Source organism: Daktulosphaira vitifoliae, unplaced genomic scaffold, assembly GCF_025091365.1.
Source record: "Daktulosphaira vitifoliae isolate Bord-2020 unplaced genomic scaffold, ASM2509136v1 Scaffold_1, whole genome shotgun sequence".
Lineage (NCBI taxonomy): Eukaryota > Metazoa > Arthropoda > Insecta > Hemiptera > Phylloxeridae > Daktulosphaira > Daktulosphaira vitifoliae.
The window spans coordinates 53,576,909-53,601,904 of NW_026099572.1; the positions used below are offsets into that span (position 1 = coordinate 53,576,909).

At 26.9% G+C, this 24,996-nt stretch overlaps 1 protein-coding gene across 6 annotated transcripts in view; it reads left to right on the forward strand.

Annotated features, from left to right (window-relative positions):
• LOC126904771 (potassium voltage-gated channel subfamily KQT member 1) overlaps window positions 1-24,996 on the forward strand; it is a 146,254-nt gene that overhangs the window by 101,279 nt on the left and 19,979 nt on the right. For 2 of the 6 annotated variants that reach the window (XM_050684000.1, XM_050684008.1), the window contains exon 1: window positions 7,936-8,690. The exons of the other annotated variants lie outside the window; for them this stretch is intronic. In XM_050684000.1, the coding sequence (XP_050539957.1) occupies window positions 8,056-8,690 (635 nt within the window). In that variant the 5' untranslated portion in view covers window positions 7,936-8,055. Of the gene's footprint in view, window positions 1-7,935; window positions 8,691-24,996 lie in introns of those variants that run through there. 6 annotated transcript variants of the gene reach the window in all.

Sequence of the window (24,996 nt, forward strand, 5' to 3'; positions counted from 1 at the left end):
GAGTGTTAAAATATGTATTTAGCGTTATTAATAATTAGATAAAATAGGTCAGCGAATATAAACATAATACACATTCATAAATATTATTGAATTTTATATTAAATAAGTTAAAAAAATAATTTAATGATGGTTTAATTTTGAATAATAAAACGAATGATTGACAGATTTTCGTCCAAAATAAATACTGTTCACGCAAATCATAGAATTTTAAATACATAAATTATTATGGACAAATGCAAAGAAACTGTGTACAATAATATTTGCTAATATTTTTAGTATTTATGTAAATTATTGAAACAAAAACCTAGCCCGAGTTAAAAATTAAATAAAGAAATTCATACTTTAAAGACATTCAACGTTTCTATAGTAGCTCTGTGGTTATCTTTGTATGTTGTATTTTTTCTCAAGACAAACGTTTTGTTTACACAGTAAAATAAACAAAATGGAATTAATATGTTATCCGCACAAGAGAGATGTCTAGTTTCTAGCAAATGGTAATTTAAAGATATGTCATCGAGGAATACATTAAAAATGCAATTATAATATATTGTTGTACACACGATAGAATGTGGTTTAATTTAACTTCATACTGAAAAACGCTTCACCGATTCCATTTAGTCTAGACATACACAATACGTGTAGAGTAAAAACATACGTTTATTTTACAAAATTATTATCAAATACCAGTCAATACTTAGCAAATAGAACTTTCGTGTGGAATATAATGAGTTTAAGACTTATATTGTAGATCAATTAAAAATGTTTAAAGTTTAATTTTGCGGACTGAATAATTTCTATTCAATTGGAAAATTTGTGACGGACTAAGAACAAAAAACAAATTAACGTGAATCCGGTAAATGATGCTATATTGGTTAATAAAGGTAGATAAGATAAAGTAATTTTCTATTTGTTTTAAATCTCATGAAATCCTTCTGTTACTATGTAATAATTGATGATATTAATTTAATTGAGTATTTTTCAAACTGACGTTAGCTATACTTGGATCTGACTTAAATTTGAAATACTTGAACTCATTTGGTTATGGATTATGTCCGTGAATAGAAATTAAAATAACTGGAAATATAAATTAGCATACCGTTAAATATTTAAAAAATTGTTAGGTTACTCCAAGTTAAGATTTATCTTACCATTACTAAAATATAACTAATTTTAAAATTACATTTTTAAAAATTATACAGTTTTTTGTGTGAAGAGATCATATTTGAAGAAAATATATTTCATGAAGTTAAGGTTTTGTTTAGTTTGACTTAAAGTGAAAACAGTCCTTTTGATCGCTGTATATAAAACTTTTTAATTAAAAGTTGTAAAACGTGCAAAAAGTGGAAGCTAAATTTCTAAAATTTTTATTTTATACTAGTGTTGTGAAGTATTCCAGTAAATGTATTTTAATACTAATAAAGCTTTTTGAATACTTTTAAAATTTTTTATACTTCGGGTATTTGGGGTCGCCCTGAAGCAACACCTGACGGTAGTTCCAGGGCGGTTCACATTATGCCGGCGGTAGAAAAAAAAAAAGGTATTTGGGGTGGATTTAATGTATTTTAAAATTTTTATGTGCATTTGAAATATATATACTTTTTTTTAAATATTTTAGACAAATAATTAAATTACTAAATTTTAAATGTTAGCGTGCATTGATTAGATTATTTAAATTTTGTGATAATTAGATTCTATGATGGAATCACAAAACTTAATTAAAATCTAAAAATTATTGCACGGGTGTCGATATATTTATAAATAAATGCACTTGTGTATTTTATCTATAAAATATATATGATATATTGATGTATAAATTTAAGCACTGGTTGCGAAAATATGTTATAGAAATAATGGGAATTTTAAACAATATGAAATAAAAAAAATTGTGGATTGTAACTTTTTCCTACTGATAACACACGAGTATTTTCAAGAATCTTTCATTCTGTATGGTTTGTGTTTAGCTATTTTATAAGATGTCTGTAAATTGTAATGGAACTGTCGCTTGAATTACTGTGAAATGAGTACATAAATTATGTTAAAATTGACTAATATATATTTTTATGTTTTGTATTGTTTTTTGTATTAGACATTTTACATTTGAATAAAAATATGATATTTATACTTTTAAAACTCATTGGTTATTAACTAATGGTCGATAAAACCTTAATGTTTTGTAAATGAAAAAATTGAATCTTCTTTTTCCTTGCCTTTATTCTAACTATTTGGGATTGCTCATTTTCAAGTATTCCAAAAAATGGAATACTTAATTAAGTAATAATTGACAATAATTGTCAATTATTATGGAAAATATTAAGTTTTATTTTAATGTTGGTGGACTAATTATTAATTTTTATATTAAATGTGAACTCAAATTAAGATAAAAAAATTTATTTAAATAAAATAAAATGCATTTAAATAATTATAATATGACAGTATTTGTATTAAATAAAATGTTAAAAGACTTTTTTACATCATTGTATATTTGGTTAGTTTTTTAATTAAATGAGTAATTATAAATATAATTATTAAATGTTAGTTGGCACGCTTCATACGGTTTTGTGGATAGTTGAAAAAATTTGATAAATTCCAGATGTAATCCGTTCTCGTTACAGTCTTTTTAAAACATTTTATACTATGTAATGGTAAAAACGCACAAAGCTTTATACCTATAGGAGCTCTTTATGGTGAGAAATTGTGTTATTTTTTTATTAAAATATTATCGTTTTGCAGATACCCTTACATTCATTATCGGTCATCGCCGGTGATAACTAGCCATGTGACCTCGTTGGTCATGCAGACATAAATACACATCAAGTGGAAAAGGGGAGGTAGCGACGGCGTATACGGTACCAAAGCGCATTCCTTCGGTTGCTCCATTGCCAAAGTCCACGCCGCCGTTCAGTTGCACAACTGTTGCTCGACCGAATACGCTGTTCGCGTATCTCCCGAATCTTCTCTTGTAAATATTTGTACCAAGTGTTGTTTGCTTGATTTCAGTTTTCGTGTGTTTTTTTTTTTTTTAAGTGTCTGCGTTTGTGTGCGTGTGTAAATGTGATTTCTGATAAATTTATGCCAGAGAACAATATTTAAGTGTTGCGTCGGATTAAATTGATCTTTATCGAATGCCATTGCATTATCAATCAGCTGTAAAACACGAGTGATAATAATTGGCATGGTAACATATCGAATATTGTGGAAATCTTATCTTGTCACTATTATTTTGATGTGGTCATCAAGACGTCTTTAATATTAAAGAAAAGAAATGTAAAAACTACTGTACACAATTAAATCACACATTATATCTGCGACGCTCCGTTTGTTTTTAGAGTATATATTTATTATAATATTAACCCTTTGTGTTTGACGGCTGCCCTTTTTTTATTTTGTCACATATAAACTATTCCATATCGATTGCGGTTGAACTAAAGGACGTTTCGTTTTCATAGTATTTTTACTAAGTACCTAATTTATAATAGACAATTATCCAAGAAAATCGTTTATAATTTATTGAATTTAATAAAAATTTTGGTTGTATCTAAAATGTATACTATTGATTAGTTGTAAAATGTAAATTTATTGATTTGGCTATTTTTCTGGGTAGTTAAAAGAATATTAAACGCACCTCCATAGTTTCAGCAAAAATACATTTTATATTTACTGAGCCATAAAACCATACATTTTATTCATCGTTAAAATTGTAATTTGAAAAACATTTAAGTCCACAGTTGTGTTAAATAATTCCTTGGATTAATAAATTATTAAGTAATATCCTAACAATATTTCTGATTTTCTATTAATATTGTGTCATTTCGGGATTATTTATTTATTTTATCATTTAAATTTCAACAAAAAAATAAGCCATACATTCTCTATAGGAGATTATTAGTGAAGCTTTTTTACTTGTGAAAAATGTTCTTTAAACATAAAAAATCATAGGAATAAACATATATATCTTCATATTTTTTTATAATTATACCCATTTGTTAGTTTATCCTATTTATTCGTCTAATCAATAGGCAAAACATCTTCAAATTAACATTTGGATTCATTTCATTTATGCAGCTTTGATTCTAAAATTTATGGTTAATGTATTAATGGCTAAGTCTTGTAAGCCGAAAACTCCCATGTGATATAGGTATTTTGATACCATACTTGTTAAATATATATTATAGAAACATCTTGAACGATTAGGTTTCGTAGTTTTTATTTGTTAATAAATAAATATATCATTTCGTACTGATCTCGATGAATAATTTGACAAGATAACCAAATAGTTTTTTACGTTAGATTTGAAAAAAATATGAATTTTACGTGTACTTAAATATATATCTTAAATAAAAAAGTAAAATGCACGTTTATTAACGAGGAAAGTTCATTTTTTACTCATATGTTATTAATTAATGATTTTATTCTTACTTCAGTTGTGATAACCTTATTAATCAACATTTTCGACACAGTTTTGATGACTATTTGATCTTAATAAGTTCATTCAAATTAATTATTTACTTCCCATTATGCTAATTCTATAAGCTCATTCGTTGGGGGTAGTGAATGTTATTTCTATATTTGATGATAATGTTAGGGATTAAGTAATTGCCCTAAATATTTTACGTTTTCCCATTGGTAGTATTCAACTTCAACATTTATGTGTGGTGTGCTGAATGCTTTCATTGAAATAACCTCTAAAGTGATATTTGCTTGAAACTGATTTGAATTGCTTAATTTTGTACAAACTAAGATTAATACCGCCCCTTGTTTCTTATTCATACAATTTGATGTTTTTAAAGTTTCACTTAAAACTTTTATTTTAGCGCATTAAAACGCTTACAAAACAGAAATTCCATTTTATGTTTTTTCATAATAGTATACAGGTTTAACATTCACTAAGTTTGAGCGTAAAGCCTAATTTTTAAACTTTTATGCATTTTGAGTTATGTAGATTTTAGATATTGTTTTTGTATAAATATAGCTTTTTATCGTTTCACAGTTTTTGAATCTTACATTATTTTTGAGTTTTAACTGGATCATTGTGGGGTTGAAGTAAACAATACAAAGCAAAACATACACTTATTACTGTTACAATTTTTTCGTACAATTTTTATATGCAACATAAAAGTAATATAATAAAAATAAAGCGCTTGTGTGATTCATTACTATTTTTATAACAATAAATCGTTTGTAATTTATCTAAACTTTTTTTTCATTAAGAACACATTAATCATTTATATCACATTTTTACCCTGAGAATTATAAAATATATTTTAATAGAGAAATGTTTACTTAACGCTAACGATATTATGTATAATATATTATATCGTAATACTGAATTTTTATAACTATATAAGTCATTAAGTATTAAAACCCCGCAGGAGGTAAATTTAAAAAAAATATACATGTATAAACTGTGTGTGTATATATATATATATAGTGTTCAGTAAGTAAGGAAATGGGTCAATTATTATAGACAATGAGAACAATAGAAACCCGTTTCTTTACTTACTTAACACTTTATATATTTGTTACCTATTTCAAAATATGTTCCTTTAGTTAGTTATTTTCACATTTTGGCAGAAATACTACATTTTTTAAATACTAGCAAAATAACGCAAATTATATTATGTGGAAATGAAATTACTAGAGTACAACTATGTACATTAGTTGGTCCCCAATTAAAACTAGACAATTTATTATGCTACCTGAATTACTTAATGCTTCTCGAGTTTGTCCGCGTGATTAATGTGTTTACAGAAAAGCATTAATAATTGGCCCAGTTTTCTTGTGTGTAACTAGAAAACAAAAGTTACACTTATTTATATTAGTAATTATTATGTAATTAGCTCTGTTCCGTAATAATAATAAACTTGTTATTTGCAACTATTTATTATATATGTCTTTAATATGATAAAAAAAATTATTCACAAATAAGAATATTTTAAAGTAGTTAGTGTGTAGGTATCATGTTTAATTGTCTAAATGTATACAATTTGTATTAGCGAATTTTAATAATAGAAAAAAAAAACTTAAACATATTAGTAGTAGACAATAATTACTTTCTGTTTTCATGTATATTTTATTTTAAATCTGAGTATTTGAGATATTGTCATAAAGTATTTTACTTTTATATTTTATCTTTATCATAGATTCGATTAATTAAATTTCTATTGAAATAAATTCAATTTAAAATAATAAACGAAACTAATCACTCGAATATGTTAAGTAGATAAATGAACGAAACATATTATTGTAATATATATTATGTTGAAAGTAATACATGATCCGTTTTAACATGATGCAACAGATTGTGGTTACTTTCAACTCTGATTGCCATCAGAGATAAAAATTACAGCTGTCTTAAACAGTGAAAAGTAAACGTTTGTTAGTTTCATTTACCCGGTAATTCTAAATAAAATCTAAAATAGAAACAAACATTTTCTAGCTACGTCTTTTATTATAAATTTCACGTGATACAGTTCACATATCTCGACATTTTTTTTTGAAATTTAAGTATAAAAATACACGTATAGTTTTACATTTTAGCGTTTAGTTGATTTTATCTTAAAGGTCCTATCGATAAGCTATTTTAAGTATAAGAAAAAGGAAAAAGAAAATTTAATGATAAGTGAATATTTTCCTTGTCTGTTGTAATATGCTTGTACTATGAACATTTTTTAATTTTAGTCAAAGTATGACTTTTAAGTAATACTTCAGATTAGTCAGTATAACGAGAATTATTTTTAAATTATAAATTTCGTTTATAAAAATATAAAGTTTTTTATAACTATCAATTACTATTTTTACTATTTATAATTAAAAACTAAAAGTAGACACACAAAAAAAATTGCTGATGAAATTTCTTGAAAAAAAAAAAAAAATTTTCAAATAAAATAATCGTTTGATAAAATACTAACTAACTTATAAATATTTATTACATATCACTGTAAATTGTTGTATTGTCCTCTTTTGATAAATTTTATAATTGAATGAGATTTTTAAAATCGAATTAGAAAAAGTAATCAAATTAATGATTTTATTATAAGCCTATTAATATCAATCTTAAAGATTTTTAACTAGACAGTTTTCATAAATATATTTCTCATGAATTTTTTATACTTCCAAAAGTTAAGGACTGACACAAAACTTTTACTACCAGATTTACTTAGTTATTTAAATAATAATGGTACAATACTTGCCTTCACAGCTGACAATCCTTTTTGGTATCTCCAAACTAAAAACCTTCCTTCTCCGAACATTTACATCTTTTAAGAAATAAAAAAATACACCAACATTGTAATGTATCCTTTTTACAACATTGGTATTAAACAAACTACAGCTATCCGTTATTATTTTATACTTCTAACACTTGACAATAGTAGTAATTCAAGCTGGGCTAGTGGTACAAAAATGGAGTTATAAAAAATAATTTTAATTGGAGTAGAATATGTTCACAATTTAAATAATCACATAATAAAAATGTATTATTGTAGTGTTTGTTTTGTTTTCTCGACAAATACACAAATATATATATTTCTATGTTCATAATTCTGTTTACCATACAAGACTTGTCTTACTAGTCATTACACGGGGAAATATATAGGCATTTTAATGGCACTCTTGCACGCAAGAAAAAAAATACTTTTTAATGTAAGATATGGATATTATTTTGTGATTCGTTAAAAGTTATTTTGTTTTTTTTAAGTAGTATTGAAACAAAAAATATTTATTGGAGCGTCGCAACAGCTATCTGTCCGTTTTTTTCTTGCTGACAGACTGCTTATTTTCGAATGTGATATTAACTGTTAATTGTTTATGTGATAAGAATAGTAGTAATGGTTGTGGACTACCGATGGATACAACTATTGGAGTATACGCCGCAGTAATTATGGTAAACAATCAAATCATTTCGGCCTACCAAACGTGTAGCCACAGAATGATGGAAAACGCCTCTTGTGTAAATACATTATCGTGAGTCAATCACAGGAAGCAATAGCGTCTGTTAAATCCCATCGACCTGTGAGTGTGTCCGGTAAACATGGTCAGCACGTTGACGTCCACCGGATGTTGGCGTGTCTGTTATGCGCCGCTATGAATCGTGCCGAAGAAGTGCAGCTGTTCCGAAAGTCCAGAGAAGTGTCATTGAGGAGTAACAGTGGCGGAGCACATGGTGCAAGGTGTACCTCCAACGATGAGTTCGTTTTGAACGTGTTTAAGTCGAATGTCGCGGACGGCCCTGGTACGTTGGACAACAGCAGCGACGATGGGCCGCCGCCATCAAAAGGCAGATCCACTAGTGCCATGGTCTCGGCCGGTAAAGAAGTGGTTGAGCAGCAGCAACTCATACAAAGAGTACGGCCTCACCATCAAAGGCGGATGCCCAGGTTTGGGGAGGCACATCATCGACGGGTGCCGACGCCAATGAAGAAACGTCGGAAACCGGACTTTGCCGATCCGCCAACCCCAAGCAGTGACGTCGACGACACGGCCATTGTCGAAGTGGTGGCTACTAGCGATCCCAAGCCACCAGCTCCCGCGGGCGTTCCTGATCCGTACTATCCAATATACCTACCAATCGACCAGGCATTTAAGGCCAAGTACGTGTTTTGCCAGAGGAGAGGCAAGACTTTTCAAGAGCGGGTCTATGTGTTCTTAGAACACCCTTGTGGATGGATTTGTTTTATATACCACTTTGCTGTGTAAGTACTACCATGTTTATTTTTTAAATAAATATTTACAACCGCGGTATAATTTATAAAAACAAAAGGTAAAAACTGACCAACTTTTTTCAGTCGATCATTTAATGCCGTATATAATAAATAAAGAATGTGCAATTCAAGTTACATAATGGTATACACAATGAATGATCGTTTTAGTTTTTTCTTTAATTTTCGTAAAAATCTGAAAATATTTAATAGAGAAATTATGAAATTTATAAATTTGGGCAAGTTTTTTTTATTAAAATTCTAAAAAATATATTATATCGGTAATACTGATTGACTTAATGGTTAACATTAGAATAAAATTCAATTTTTTTTCTTATTATTATACTTTGCACAATTTCGTTTTATTAAATTCAAAATATACACTCTTATTTGATATCTAACCAATCCATTATTTGCATATTGGTATATTTTGTAGTTCGTATGGTAATGGTTTTATTATTGTATTAGGGTAGACTGTAGAATAATAATAAATTATTCATGCGAGCACTTCGTTTAATAATAATGATAATTTACAATATTATTTGGTTTCGTACTCCTATCAAATAGAAGAAAATAAAATATTAGTTAATATTACTAAGAAAAAAAGTTGATGGGAATAGGCATATTATAATATGAGAAAAATAATTGTCATATGCATTTATTCCCTTGTTTAACACATCACGAATTTAAACAACAAATAATTGTATTGTTCATTGGTCGTTCATACTTCCTTAGTAAATTGCTTAAAAAATTCTATCATGTGTAAATATATGCTCAGGCTATTATGTTTATATATTGTATTACTATTCTATTAATGCCATTTATGTTGGCCTGTCTTATTTTCAGTTTGTAGAATATAACTCAAGTACTTGAACGTATTTATAAGATCGAAATCAGTAAATTTTTAGACATCATATAACGTCGTACAATATTATCTTTAATAAGTTATTAAGTTTATAGTTAATATGTGTTAAGCAGTGGCGCAACGAGGGAGGAACTGAGGGTCTAACCCCTTCCCCATGGACATAAAGTTCCAGTAACACTACCGAAAGTTCGGCAGTGGAGGGATGAATTTGCCTTATATTTTATGTTCTAAAAGCTATCCGGACCCTCTATAAAAAAATTTCTAATTGTGCTACTGATGTTAATTAGCGTATAGTAAATAAAGTAAATTTATAAAATTGTAGTACTTTATGATATCCAATCTATTTAATAATTCAATTATTTATTTGATTATGTGATAATTAAATTTGAAAATTCATAATAAAAATTTTATAATTATAATTTATAATATATGATGATATAAGTTCAAAGAATATCACTTAAATTAACTCGCATTAAACAATAATATTATTAGTTTTAAAAGAAAAGTTAGTTTATTGGTACACTTCAAATTTCTAAAACTTTTAGCTGACAAACTTCATTTAGATGAAGTACGCAGATTTTTCAAATTAATAATTCATATACAAATCAATGACATAATATTTTATATTTAGTAGAATAATTAAATTGTTAAATGATTTCATAAGTTAAAAATATATATATAACAATCACAATTTTAATCGATTATTAAAAAGATAATATTTTTTGTTTTTATTCAAACCTATTTTACACATTTTTAAAAATTTTAAAAGGTATTATACAAAATGTAATTTTTGGTAAAATAAAATTTTAAATCTCAAATGAAAACGACGAATCAAAACATATAAAGGAAAAAATATGAATAATTTAAATTATGATTGGAATTACGACTATTATTGATAAAATTAAAAAACATTTATGCCTGATAAGTATTTAACTAATGAATTATTGCGCCGCAATTATGTTTAATTTTGATGATATAAACTGCTAATATTTTGTTGAGATTTAAACGTTTGCAATTTTTTTTTACTTATAGACTTTAAAAAAATCGTTTTTCAACTTATGATTTTATAATAACTATAAAATATACAGATAGAAGTTCATGAAACTGTAATTGTATCCATCATAAGTTTTGATAGCTATCAGCTTAATTTTGTAAAGTTAACAGTATGCTTACGTTTCTGAATAATGAAGCCGACTATGAATATTGTAGTCTCATTGGATACTCTCCAATTCTTAATAGACATATACAGTATATACGTCTAATAAGCATTGAAAAGTTATTTTAATTATTATTCAGTTTCACTCAAAATTAATGGACAATAAATTAAATCATTATGTTTGTATGCACAAATAAAATGATAAACCATAAGTTACAATGAATAAATTATGAATAATTAAAAAGTTTTTTTTTTTTTTGGTATAAAAACTAATTATATCTTTGATAAAGAAAAAAAATGATTCGTTACAATTTGAAATAATTTTTATTGCGAGTTCGACGAATGATGTAAAATGTATTTTAAATCGAGTTATACATTTTTATTCCTTTTTCTACATTTTAATTCTGAATTGTAGTGTTGTAGACTTATCCACAGATTTCATGTACAATATAACTTTTTTGGCAATGTGTTATTATTGTTATACAGGATTATTGACTATAATAAATAACCAGCCTAAGGAAAAGCCGTAAATAGTAATAAATTGTCCTGTTAGCTGGTTGATGGGCTAGTTGAGAAGAATGTGACCACGTGAAACATTTGCCAAGACCTATATATCGATCGGGTCAGACGGTCAAATGAACAAATTATCGTCTGTCGGCCTCATTATTATCATATTACTTATAAGTAATGACTATAATTTTTCCCTAAACTTTCGATTTTATGACTCCGATAATTTTTTTTTTTTTTAACTTAGCTCTTTTTTGGCAACTATAGTTTTATTTTTATGGTTATGATTAGTAAAACTTTTGACTGATACATGCTGTATAAGTTACGTAAAATATTATAAGAATAAAAATCATTTACTTTAAGTTATCATTTTTATAAAAAATGCTTATTAATTTTCCAGTTAATTTTTCCTATTAATAGTTGGCGTAAAGTATTTTGTTTTTATGTTATAATCAATTTATTCAAAATATTCTTGTCACAATGAATTAGTTTTTATAAACTCAACTTTTTAATATGATTAACTTAATTAAAGGTGTTTCGTATAACAAGTATCTAGTTTTGGAGATTAAAATACTTCAAGCGCAAATAATTGGTATTGTATAATTATATTTTAATAAGCTTCTCTTTTAATTGAATCCGTATTCCGGGATTATGTATAATAGGAATATTTACAAATTCATTGCGGTTGAACTGGCAGAAATTTGACATGTTTTAGAGTATGAGGTCCCCTTTAAGGTAGTTGCCTGATCTTTATCCTTTGTATTGACGAGTGACGTCACACCGCATTCGAAAACCGACCTTAATTATCGAAACCACCGGTAGCCAGGTTCGTCATAGTAACCTACCAAAACTATGTCTTTGATCCCTTATGCTCATAGTGGTTTCACGTATAGGAATAATGATGGAAACGTATAACACTTGGTCGTGTAAATTATATACTTCAGTTATTCAGTTCATTACCGCAATGATACAGACACACGAAGTTAAAAATAACAGTTATACATACTCGTAAGAGTTATTCATTCAAGACTGATGAAGTGCGATATTAAAAAAAGCAAAACAATTGTAATTACCAGCTACATTTAGAAAATAAAATAAATTATTCAATTTCTTATAACATAGAAAATCTTGTAATAGATTGTAAAATTTAATTTGATTTGATACGATATGTAATAAAAAATGGTCTAAAATCTGAAGTCTCATAAATACTAAGAAAACAGAAAAAGAGATGGTAAAGAAGAGAAAAATTAATTTCCGTTCTTAGTAATACGTATATTAATCGTATCCAGGAAATTGCATTTAGTTGAAACGCGGAAACAACTTTCAAGCATAATCTGAAGTAGGATCATATATGGTACAATGTTAAGAACTACCTTCAGTTTTCTTAAATGTACCCTGAGCGATATTATTGAAAATAATACCACCTCTTTTCGAACACATACAGAAACCACGGGATCGTTTAAACGGAAGATAAATTATGTAATTCAAATTATGCAACTCTCATAATTCTGGGTTAGCCTAATGACATTTTTCAAGTTAAATTTATTCTTCTTTTTTCTGGTATTATAAATACAATTATAAAAATGTTATTTCGATCAAATTATTTTGATGTTGCATCCAAATAATAAGTGTAAATTACGCGTATTAACTGTTTGCTTAACTACACTAAAATTTTATAATAAATTCGACACTCGTGTTAAGGAAATATAATTAACAATTTAAACATTTTAAAAAGTTCAACATATAAATTATAGTACTATAGAGAAAAAATATTGAGTATAATTAAAAAGTAAATAGATGTTTTCGGAAAAATATTATAAATTTGATGTTAAAATTTAAAGAATAAAATTTCGCCATATGTTCTATTATCTAATCGTAATGTTTTATCTAGTGATGAAAAGTTAATCTGATTTAGTTTAACTTTTTGTGTCATTATGAATTTTAAACATGATTTTATAAAGTATTATTTTTAAACTTTATAAAGTAACTTGTAGTTCATAAATTTGAGCATAAAACTAAAAACATTATTTTGTATAAATTTTAACAACCTCACTTAATAAATTATTCCTTACCATACGCGTAAAAAATTATTCATTGTGATATCTTTACATCCGTGAATTTCAGAAGCCAAACATTTTTATCAGAGTCAGATTAGAAATATCAATGTTAGCTTCGTTAAAAATAGGTTGCTTAACAAAGTCATGTAATAGAACATTTATAATATGGTCAATAACTCACTATGGTTTCATAGTAAAAACACCAATAAAATAGACAATATTAACGTAAAAATTTTAAATCCCTAGTAATTATAGTGCAATTACATATTAAATATAATAAGATATATAATATAAAACACAAGTTTTATGCAAGTTATTTACTAAATTATATTGTATTTCTTAATGCCACAATGATAACACAACAACATTTCTCAGAATAGTATAATTAATAAAAAAATAAGCAAAATAAACCAAATAAATACTTATGTACTATATTCGTACACTTGGTAACCAACCAAAACTTATAAAAAAAAACCAGCACAGTGTGGTTGTGACAAGTATAGATGATATCTAATAGTAATTAACATCACTGCCATAAAAATGCTTCGATACGAATCTGTTAAATTTCATAACTTGTATATTTGTAATATTACAATTTCTACGATTTAAAATTTCATTCGAATATTAAATGCTTGTTAAATTATTTGTTCAGTTGAAAATAACGTTACATTTTCGCTTTGGCAGCCAATTTCTTATAGAAGAACAATCGTGGGACAAACATTTATTTATACATTTTATAACACTTCAAAAACTTTATTTTGGTATAGTTTAAAACAAAAATTTCCAAAATAATGTCAAAAATAGAGTTGAAAAATTTTTTTTACACAAGTGGGTAGTCTTTTTCAAAATTTCATGTTTTTAGGTTTCTTATAGGATTTTCAGAAAAAGTGTATTACAAGAATGATAATGGTATCTAGTGTATTCTATTAAAATCTATTTGGATCAGCGTTTTTAAATTTATATTTAAAGTGCACAAAATTTTATTTTTAAAATATAATTTTTTACAGTAGCGTAATTTTGAAACATTTAATTAAATTTATAAAATTGAGCGGTTTTTACAAAATTTTGGCGCTTATTAATTTAATCGGTTAAAATCGGGTTCTTTTGACGTATTGATCATTAAAAATTGGTTAGGTGAGAGTTGAGGATTTACATAAAAAAATATACACACCATTACAAGACGTTCTCAACTTTGCATGGAAGCTAAAAAATCTGCATATTGATAATCAACTTGTAATCTGTTAGAATAATCAATCATGAAACATTGAAAAAAGTAAAATACAGTAGTGATCCATCAAAGTGGAGTTGAGGTATTCGTTAGATAATTAATGTTTGATATCTGATAGTGATTAAAATCATTGTAAAATACTTTGATGCGTATATGACATAAATTAAAAAAAAAAAATTAACATATCCACCTAAAATAACATGATTTTGTACTTTAGAGGTGAACAACTACCAGAAGACAAGTCGCCAGAAACTTTTTCATTTTTTAATCATATAGTATATTAAATATTCTATAATTTGATTTAGTTTTGAACAATGTAAATATTCCGTTGCTAAGCAAAACAACTTTTATCGAAAGTTTTGTGGTTTTTAGCTTTAATGCTCAATAACTTACAGGAAACAAATTTTTGGATAATAAATTTTTATTATTTCAAAGTATATTGTTTTAGATTTAATTTGTTGTAAGTTAAAAAAATGTTGAAACATTATCATAAGAAAAGAAAAAAATTATTACGATTATTATGTCCTTACAGTGCCTCGGTTAATTATTAAATTTTCAAAAAAGAATGTCATCGGTAAGAAAAATGTCTAAATTAAATATTTCACAATCATTTGATAATTTTTGAAAAGAGTTATTTTAATATAAAATAAAAACTAAATTGATTGTTTTATGAAAATTGTAATTTTTTGAATCAATTTTCATTATACCGAGTATTGATGGAATTTTTCAATATTATGGCATTATTAGATTGAACTAGATCAGTTTTGTGATTTTTTGACGTATCGTGGATAAAAATCGGTCCAGTTGAGCGGAGTAATCGTGTCCAGCGATACAAAAAATTAAAATATGTAAGAGTAAAACTAATAGTTTAGCAGCTACATATCAAAGCTAATATCTAAAAATACACTTTAAATTAAGTTTTATATTGATTTAATAAATATTATTACAGAAAACTGGTTATTTTGTTTGTATTTGAAAACTTCAGAAGTCATAATAATGCACCAAATTTATAAAGCTATACAAATATACTAAATTTTAGGAGTCTTAGAAATGTACAAAATATAAGAAAGCATTTAAATACACAAAACAATATACTATAGTTTATATTAAAAGAAGTTTAGATAATATAAGGTAGACAAAAAGTTCTAAACAGTCAATTTTAATGCAAGTACAAACTGTAATTAATGTAATCAAGTTCCACTAGATTACCAAGTTAGAAAATCGCATTTGACTTTACACTTTAAGTGTCTTAATTGTATGTCAGTCGTATTTCAGACGGTTTTGGTTAATAGAGTTAACAATAAAAATCTTTTTTTTTCATTTGATTCAATTCATTAGGGAAAAGGTACTTTTTTATAAATAGTTTTTACTATTTATTATACTTACTATTTTGTCATTTAAACTTTTGAAACTAGGATAAACTTCTTTATTCTTTGAACCAAGCAAAACGCATGAGAGTAATTCAAGAAATTAGTTCAATTTTGAATAGTTAAATACCGTTTTTTCTCTGTGATTTCAAGTTTTAACTTAACATAGAATTTATTTATTTAAATTTGATATTAGATATTATTTTGATGTATTTTTGGTTCCCGTGGATAGGGGATAAGAATATATCCACGTCCCCTCGGCCATTCAGTAAGAGGCAATTAATGAGGTCGTGCCAAGTCGACACTAGGTATAAATTTTTTTTAAAAAGTACAAGGAGTCCTGAAAAGAACTTTTGCGAATTCTCCCTTCTCGGATGTATACCAGAATAATCAGTAAGAGGAATTAAAGTTGTTAGAGATGAAGAAGATCTATAGAATAAAGTGTACATGGTGGGTATGGTTTTAGTGGGAAGAATAAGCCTGGAGAAAAAATTTCGGACTTGGCAGTATCGAGGGGAGTAATAGATCACATCTTGATTATTTTACGTAGAAGAGAGAGAGTTTAAAGTGAGTAAAAGATTGCAAAGTTATCTCTGGTGAGAGTGTAACTATACAATATAAACTGAAGATAGTGGGATTTTGGTGTAGTGGGAAGAGAGTTTACAAAGAGAAAGAACACAGGAGGAGAATTGACGATCTGGTGGTGGAAATTGAAATGGAAAAAAGAAAAAGAGTTTTCATAGACGGTAAAAAATAGAACAGTGTGGAATATCAAGGAGGACATATTGTTGTGTGGAATAGATTTTCAAGTTATGTTAAGAATACTGCAAAGGAGAATGTTGGTGAGAGTAGGAATAGAATGCCAAGAAAAAAGGAAACTTGGTGGTGGGATGAGAATGTTAAAAATTCATTGAGAGTAAGAAAAAGTAGTTCAAAGTATGACAGAAGAACAAAATGAGAGAAGATTTTAAAGAGACAGAAGGTTTTAAGGTAAAAGTAGGAGTGCACAACCTTTACTTATTTTCTATAATGATGGATGTAATTACTAGAGAAATACAAGAAGAGGCGCTTTAATGCATGTTCACTGACGATATAGTGCTAATAGGAGAAAATAGGGAGGAAATTAATCAAAGGCTAGAGAATGAGTGTAGCAGAGATGAGAATGCTTACATGGATGAGTGGACTAACTAGAGAAGATAGGATAAGGAACGAACATATAATGGAAGTATAGGTGTAGCATCAATCGTAGAAAGATGAGAGAAAATAGACTTAGATGGTTTGATCATGTACGAAGAGAGAGGAATCATAAGCTGTAAGAACAGTTTTAGAAATTAATTTAAAGGGAAGAAGAGGTAGAGGATGAGCAAAAAAGTGATAGAGGGATGTTATTGAATGTGAATAAGGGATATCGAGTCAAGGGGAAGTTTTGGATAAGGGTGGCTGACCCCAAGTAGACGAGGAAAAAGAAAGGAAGAATTTAGATTTATTCTTTATTATAGCTTAATCATGCTTTATTATTTTTATATGTTTAGTAGAGATATTAAAAATATTGCTTGAGAAACGAATTTTCGAATTTTTTAGTAGGTGTCAATAGTTGTAATTAATTTTAATATTTTATTTATATAATAATTGTATGCATTAGTAATTTTTTTAATTATTCATAAAAATATCCATAAAAACGTTTGTTTAAATATTTCGTTTATTTAAACAACTTCAATGTCAGGTTCAACTATTTTTGAGTTTATTTTTAATTATTTTAAAAGAAGGCAATTATTATACTATGATGTATATGAACTGTAATAAAATTAAAATTGTCGACTATTATGAAATATTGATTTATTCATTTTCTTTTACTTTTCCCGCTGATATAGAATGGTTAAATCAAAAAAATAAATTAAGAGTAGTAGTTAACGAATATTTCCGGGATAATAAATGAACAACAACTTATTTTATTGTTATAAGATACAAGATTTGTTTTTGAAAAATTTTGTTTTATGTTATTAGAAAATACAAAAATATAAGAGTTTGATATTTTGAGTAGAATGAATTTCATCGGTTTTACAGTATTTTAAATATAATAGTCATATTGTGATATGTAAACTTTTGAGATCCAATAAATTAATTTATTAAATTAAAACCTGAAAGTTAAATAAAAAACGTTTAAATGTGATCTTGGAAAAAGTGGCATTTTCAAAGAAGTCGAGGTAGAAGTTTTTCATTCTACATTTCATGAGCAGTTAATTTTAAAGCAAACTTTCTCAAATGGGACTATTTTATAATTGCTCTATTTGATCGTGATCTGTGTTTTAACTGTCTGAAGTAATACTGTTTAATGCTTTGACAAAGGTTGTACACGCGATGTAAGTTATACTTTCTGATTTTAATCTGCACTTATCAACTTTGAAATACGTCAAATATACTCTGGACATGCTACAATGTGAAAAAAATCTTGTAATGTGTTCATTTACTAGTTTCCCATCGATTAAGTTTCATTCCAAACATCCATTAGTCTTCTGAAAGTTCATCTGAAACATCGTTTTCTTCTTTTGATATTATATATATAAAGCAAAAATCTTACAACAAGCAATTAAAAATAGTGGTTTTATAGACATTTATGTTGACGTAGTTATGGTATAATTATTGTAAACAAATAAATTATACACGATTATTGAACACTCCAACAGATATATTACCATAAACTAATGTGGCTACTTAAAATAATTACAACAATAATAAAGGTTTAAATAATAATTACCAATAATTTACTAGCAATTTTATGGCAATGATAAGATTTAAATGACTGGATGTGAAAACGTACCATCATATTCTGTATAATATTTTTATTTAATTATGGCTCTTAATGTATGATTATCATAGTGAAAAAACTTATAACTTGTTTTTGTTATAATATTTTGTTGACCATGACCCTATTGTTTTATTGTGCTTTTATACTTTTAGCTACAAAATGAAGTTATTTTTTGTTTGTTTAAGCAAAAAAATAATAATTTGTTTGATAAATAATATCCTACGTCGTAATGATTGTTCATTCATTTACTTCAATTTCCTTCCATTATGTCAGTGATTCACCGTTACTAATTGTAAGTTCCATCAATCAACGAAGCTGTGAACCCAAATTAAATTCAGGACCATTTATAACCATAATAGTAGCTATGTCTTTACAAAAGGAAGTTGGAAGGATTTTAAAATCCTAAATGATGATATGATCTGTTTCACATTATATTGTTTACCTACAGAGCACAATCAAGTAATTTAACCTAATACACAGACAAAGAGTTAAAATGGTTATCTTTGTTGTAAAAATAGGAGTTAAATAGAAAGTTAATGGTCAAAATTATATTTATAATGATAATTTATTCTTAATAATAGAAAATTTCTATAAGACAAATATATTTTAGCCCGTATGAATTATGTGCCACCCTCATAATAGTGATAAGTTTATTCTAGGATGTAATTAGTTTCAAAGATTTATTGCTTATCTTTACCGTTTTAACTTTTATAACGAAATTGAGTTGGTTTAATAATCTTTGACTTTTATCTATGTAAAATACATATTTAAGATAAATCCAAATCATAAGTGCACGGTGGCCTCGGTTTGTCTTTATGATGACTTGGGTTGCAGGTTTTCTAATCCTGTACCGTGCTTCTTTTTTTTATATGATTTCTGGTACACTTTCGATGACCGGCTGTCAATTTCCGGTGGCCGTGTTAATAAGAAAGATAAATGAGTAAACTTTAGTGATGCCTATTTTAAATATCTCACTGTGATTTCATGCAAAAAATGTTCTGTATAATGATATGAAATTTGAGAACTTTTTTAAAATAATATTGATTTTATTGACACTTACAAATTATTATAATTTAAATTTTTTTAAAAATAATAAATTTTATGAAAAATTAGCAGTTTAAATTTAATATCGGCTAATAATAATTTTTAATCACAGTTAATTTTAATTTATTGTAACTAAATAAAGCTACATTTGTACCTTGCATTATATAGAATTTTAATCGCATAATCTATATGCAAGTGTGATTACAATAATGACTATAGATAATTAAATTTAAAGCAATAATGTATGTTTATTGGTATAGTTATAACTTGTACAACATAACAATCCTTTGGGGACTTTTTATCGCATAAATATAAAATTATACGTATTATAATAGTTTCTGTACTTTTCATAATGTAATGGTAATTATTTTATTTTTATTCTGTTGTAATGTTTTGGAACTATCAACGATGATATGAAATCGTAGTTAATTAAACCTATCAAATTCAAGAATGCTTTTTTGATTAATAAACAAACATGATAAAAAGACAGATTAAATATAGCGCATAAGCATATACTTTATCTACAGTGCTTAGGTATACTTTTCATGCTAAAATATAACTTTTGTTAAATCGTTTTCCAAAGAAAAAAAATTCTTCACTAATGAGCATTATATTTTTGCACAGTATCTTTGCAATTCAGAAGTAATAATAATAATAATAGTAATAAGGAAAACTTTACATTAAAGTGCTTGTCTTTAAAAAAATATTCTAGAGCACTCAGTGTATTTTTCTGTTTACATATATTGATGTTTTACTTAAAGAGAAAATTTACCAAACAATAGCATAATGATATTAAGTAAATTTTCTCATTTGCATTTTTTTTAGCTCGACTGTTTAAGAAATAAAAATATATGTAAATATTTAATACAATTTTGTCATTAGTCATAAATATTTAAGAAAAAAAAATATACTCAGATTAGAAACAGTTCATAATGATTACTTTATTTTTCATTGCATCTCAATTTCTAATTTACTATGCTTGAATTTAGTAGTATTAATGTAAATAATTTATAAACTAATAATTGGTTTTATTTAGTTCTATTATAAAACGAATGAAGCTTTGTTATCATCAAACTTATTTTTAAACCAATTTTTAATATTTAATTTTTTTGACAAAAGTCTATTATCGTTTAACAGATGATTTTAAGTAAAAATAAAAATTTATCATAGCTAAACATTAGCTGCTAATTGGTGTGACACGTTTACTCAATATAACATATTTTTACATATATATATATATTAACGCCTTATAAGCCCTTTAAGGGATATAACGGCCTCTTCCAAAGAAGGAGGTATCTTAACCATTGAAACTCGGGACGAGTGGTTAGTCTGTTGCCAGAGAGAGTGATGGCGACTCCAATTACCAAACTGATCTCTCACTCAGCAAATGAAGCCGCCTGTGACCGAGTTTCGAACCCGAGGCAGTGCACGTCAAGCACTGCCTCGTTAACGACTTGGCCACACCGTCCCCCTCTCTCTATATATTTATATTGTAATTATTATGAACAATAAATATAAAAACATTAAGAGGCTATATGAAATCATAACAAATGTCTACAAGAATTATTTATTATTTGATAATACTTAATTATTTTAAATTGTCAAATTATTTAAAATACAGATTATGTTTCTTTAAATTTCTGCATATAGTGGAATACTGAATAAGTTATTTCAATATTCAAATTTGTATTTTGAAGTTTTGAGAGTGCTTTAGTATATCAAAGTTTTGTTTAAACTGTTTAATCGTATTATGTTACGACAAAATTAGGAACTCACAATTTTTAGGCTGTGGACAATAATATATAAGTTCAACTAAGAAATTTCTGGGAAGTCTAATGTATTAGGTTGTTGCAACACATTTTAATGTATTTGTGTAATATTGTTAGTTATATTTATTGAAAAATGTTGTCAAAATAAAATATTATTAAATAATGACAAACTTATGCATAAACATATTAATATTTAAAAATATAAATATGGCAAACATTTAGTTATAAGTATATGTAGTCAAATATTAGTGAAATGAATCATCATTTTTTCTTTACACTTTTATGGTTCATTTAAGTCCACGTTGAACACATGTAATGAAGAGCTTTTTTAAGTATGTTTATTACGGAACTGATGGTTAATAGTCAGTTTCTGGAAAGTGGTATGGTATTTTCTTATACCAAACTTAGCAATTTTGACCTATCCGAATTTTAAACCTGCGTTAGTGTGAAAGCATGCACCGGTGTTTTATAGAAAATGTACCATGTTAGACCTCTAATTGACTTCTTAACAGATCATTCATTTAATAAAAAAAGTAGAATTTACTTTAGACTTTAACTAAAAATGACCACTTTTTGGAGTATTTTACAAAAATGAATTGCCATAGCTATTTATTGAGTCTTAATACTTTTTGTAAAAGTTGATTTATTATTATTTTTTAATGTGTTGCTAAAAAAAGATAATTTTTGATATAACATATACCTATTGTTACTATACGTTGCCTATAATTACCAATAAAAAATATATTAAATTTTATCTAAGTAATATGTCGTGCGTTGGAGCGTAGAAATCGGTTTACGACTCTATTGCGCTGGTCTATGGAAATTTTCCTGTCCTCTCCGTCACAAGCAATAGCTTTNTATATTAAATTTTATCTAAGTAATATGTCGTGCCTTGGAGCGTAGAAATCGGTTTACGACTCTATTGCGCTGGTCTATGGAAATTTTCCTGTCCTCTCCGTCACAAGCAATAGCTTTTAGAGAGGACGTTAAATATGATTAAAAAACAATATATGTATGCTCTTCGAAATTTATTTTGTCACATAAACATTTCAAATATGTTCACAATATTATAAAAAGGAAAGTTGGAATAAAACAAAATAAAATGCACCAGATTTCATATTTAATGCTTTACGAGCTAACTGTCGTAAAATGAAAGACATGGCTTAGAACTCTGACTACCTAAGCCATTAAAATATAATACAAATTCAAAGCACAAAGATGTATACTAAAAGGAAAGTTTAGCGTAGAAAGTTTTAGATTTCTAAGTTTAAAACGATTGAGTTGAATGTAATAGAAAAAAATTACAAGTAAAAGATTTATGATAATTTTATTTATTATTCATAAAATTAAGTTTTTGTAAATTTAATAAATAAAATCTAAACTTACATGTCATTAATCTATAAAATAAACAATGGTCATAATCCTGGTATTCGTAGTATAATTCAATAAAAATACATTTTCTTTATCTTTTAATTAAATTTTTTTTTTACAATTTGTGTAATATAAAACGATCAATGAAAATTGATTAAGCAAAAAGTCAAGGGAGACAGTTGCTCCCATTGTGTTCCCTAAGGGTGCTCATGACCACTAATATTGCACAAGAAAATGTTTAAATAATTTTATGAATAAATTTCATTTGCAATTGCAATTAAAGTAAAAATTCTATTTTTGAAAATTAAAAATATATACTGTTAAAGTATTTAATTTTAATTTAAATACTTATAAAAGTTTAATTATTAATAAAAGTTTTATGTAGTCTACAAAATTTAAAAATATACAATGAATTCTATACATTTTATAGTTAGTTTAATATGTTTCGTGTGCTCACTATAATAATAAAACAGTATTCACAAATCGTTAGTGTTGCTTTACAAATGCGTATGACCATTCAATAATTTTTTTTTTTCAATTTACACATGTAGTCATAAGTTTACACAAAATATAAATTTTTGATAATTTATTTACATTTTTCAAAGTTATAATTTATATTATAAATGTTTACCTTTCTTGTTTATAAATACAATATCTTATAATAAAAATAAAACATTTACAGAATTATACGTGGGAATTTTTTAGCCATTTGTTTACAAACATTGATTTTACAGATATTAATTATTAGTAATAAAAGTCCAACCAATGAAATAGTTAAGGGACTGTGTCATAACCTTAATCATAAGGAATTTTCATTATCCGTTTTTACATATTTAATGTATACAAAACAATAATTATTAATATATTGACATTTTTTGACGTATGAAATTTAAAGAGAATGTCTTAAAACTATTATCCAGAACCAATATCCTAAAAAATTTAAATAATCATTGAATAGTTTGTGTTGTTTTTAAATATTCGGAAATGTTATACTGCTTACAGTATAATACAATGGCGTTAAAATATTTTCAAGTTCATTAAACAACTAAAATGATCTTCTAACACATAGCTCACGTGAAGTGTATTTAAAAACAGTTTTTATGTTGTTATTTTTTTAACTTTTACACTTTTATTTTAAACGAAAAGAGTCAATAATTTAAAAATCATTCGGTTTGCGGAAATGATGTCAACTCGTGACCTTTGATGTTTTGAAACATTTAAGAGAATTATTTTTTTAAACATGTTATTCGAAGGGTAAAATGAAATTATTTTCACTAGAATTATCGTGGAAAGGAAACAACAATGTGTGTAATGTGGCCCGTAGGCCATAATTGCACAAAGATCGTAACCTTTGACTTTTATAAACTCTGTTGTTATTACTTTAACCATGTGGAACGGCGTGGCAAAAATGCAAGTCAATAGGTAAAATACTTGTAACGAACGATTGTGCAGCACACTCGAACGAATAAAGACATGTATTGCAAACACATCGAATCGTCGACACGGACAAAAACGCACGTCGTACGTTTGGAGGGTATGAACGGCCAATAATTAATTAAGTCTAGTTGGCTGTGTGGAGTAGACACATGTAAGTGTATTTGTTCCGAACCGGCAAATGGTTTTTTTCACTTTAGATAAATTTTAGGTCAACAGCTTAATATCATGTGCAAAGCGTTCGTTTGTTGCCACGGTGTGTATGGACTAGGTACACTTCTATTGTTATTTAAAAACACCGTGGTCGTAGTTTACAATAATGCGAACATGTTTCGAGTTTCAATTATTGCTACGCCGGTCTTGTCCGACACAGTATTGACATTAGCGTTGAACTCTCAAGCTCACTCGTACACAAGTACACACTTAGACCCCCGAGGGTACAATGGCGGCTCCAAGGCGCCCTCTGACACACTTTGACTAATAGAATATAGCTGAACGCATTTGAATTATAATGACGAATAGCCGGGTTTTTAAAAGGCGTTTCCTCGGCACCCGTACAGTACCCCGTAGAACCAGCGGTCTGAATTTATCTCGGGTCGTGGGAGATATTGATGATTTATGCACCGCGAAAACGTGAAACACTGCCGTGTAAGCGGCACCCGGTGTATGTTGTGTGGCGAACATTGGCGCGCACAT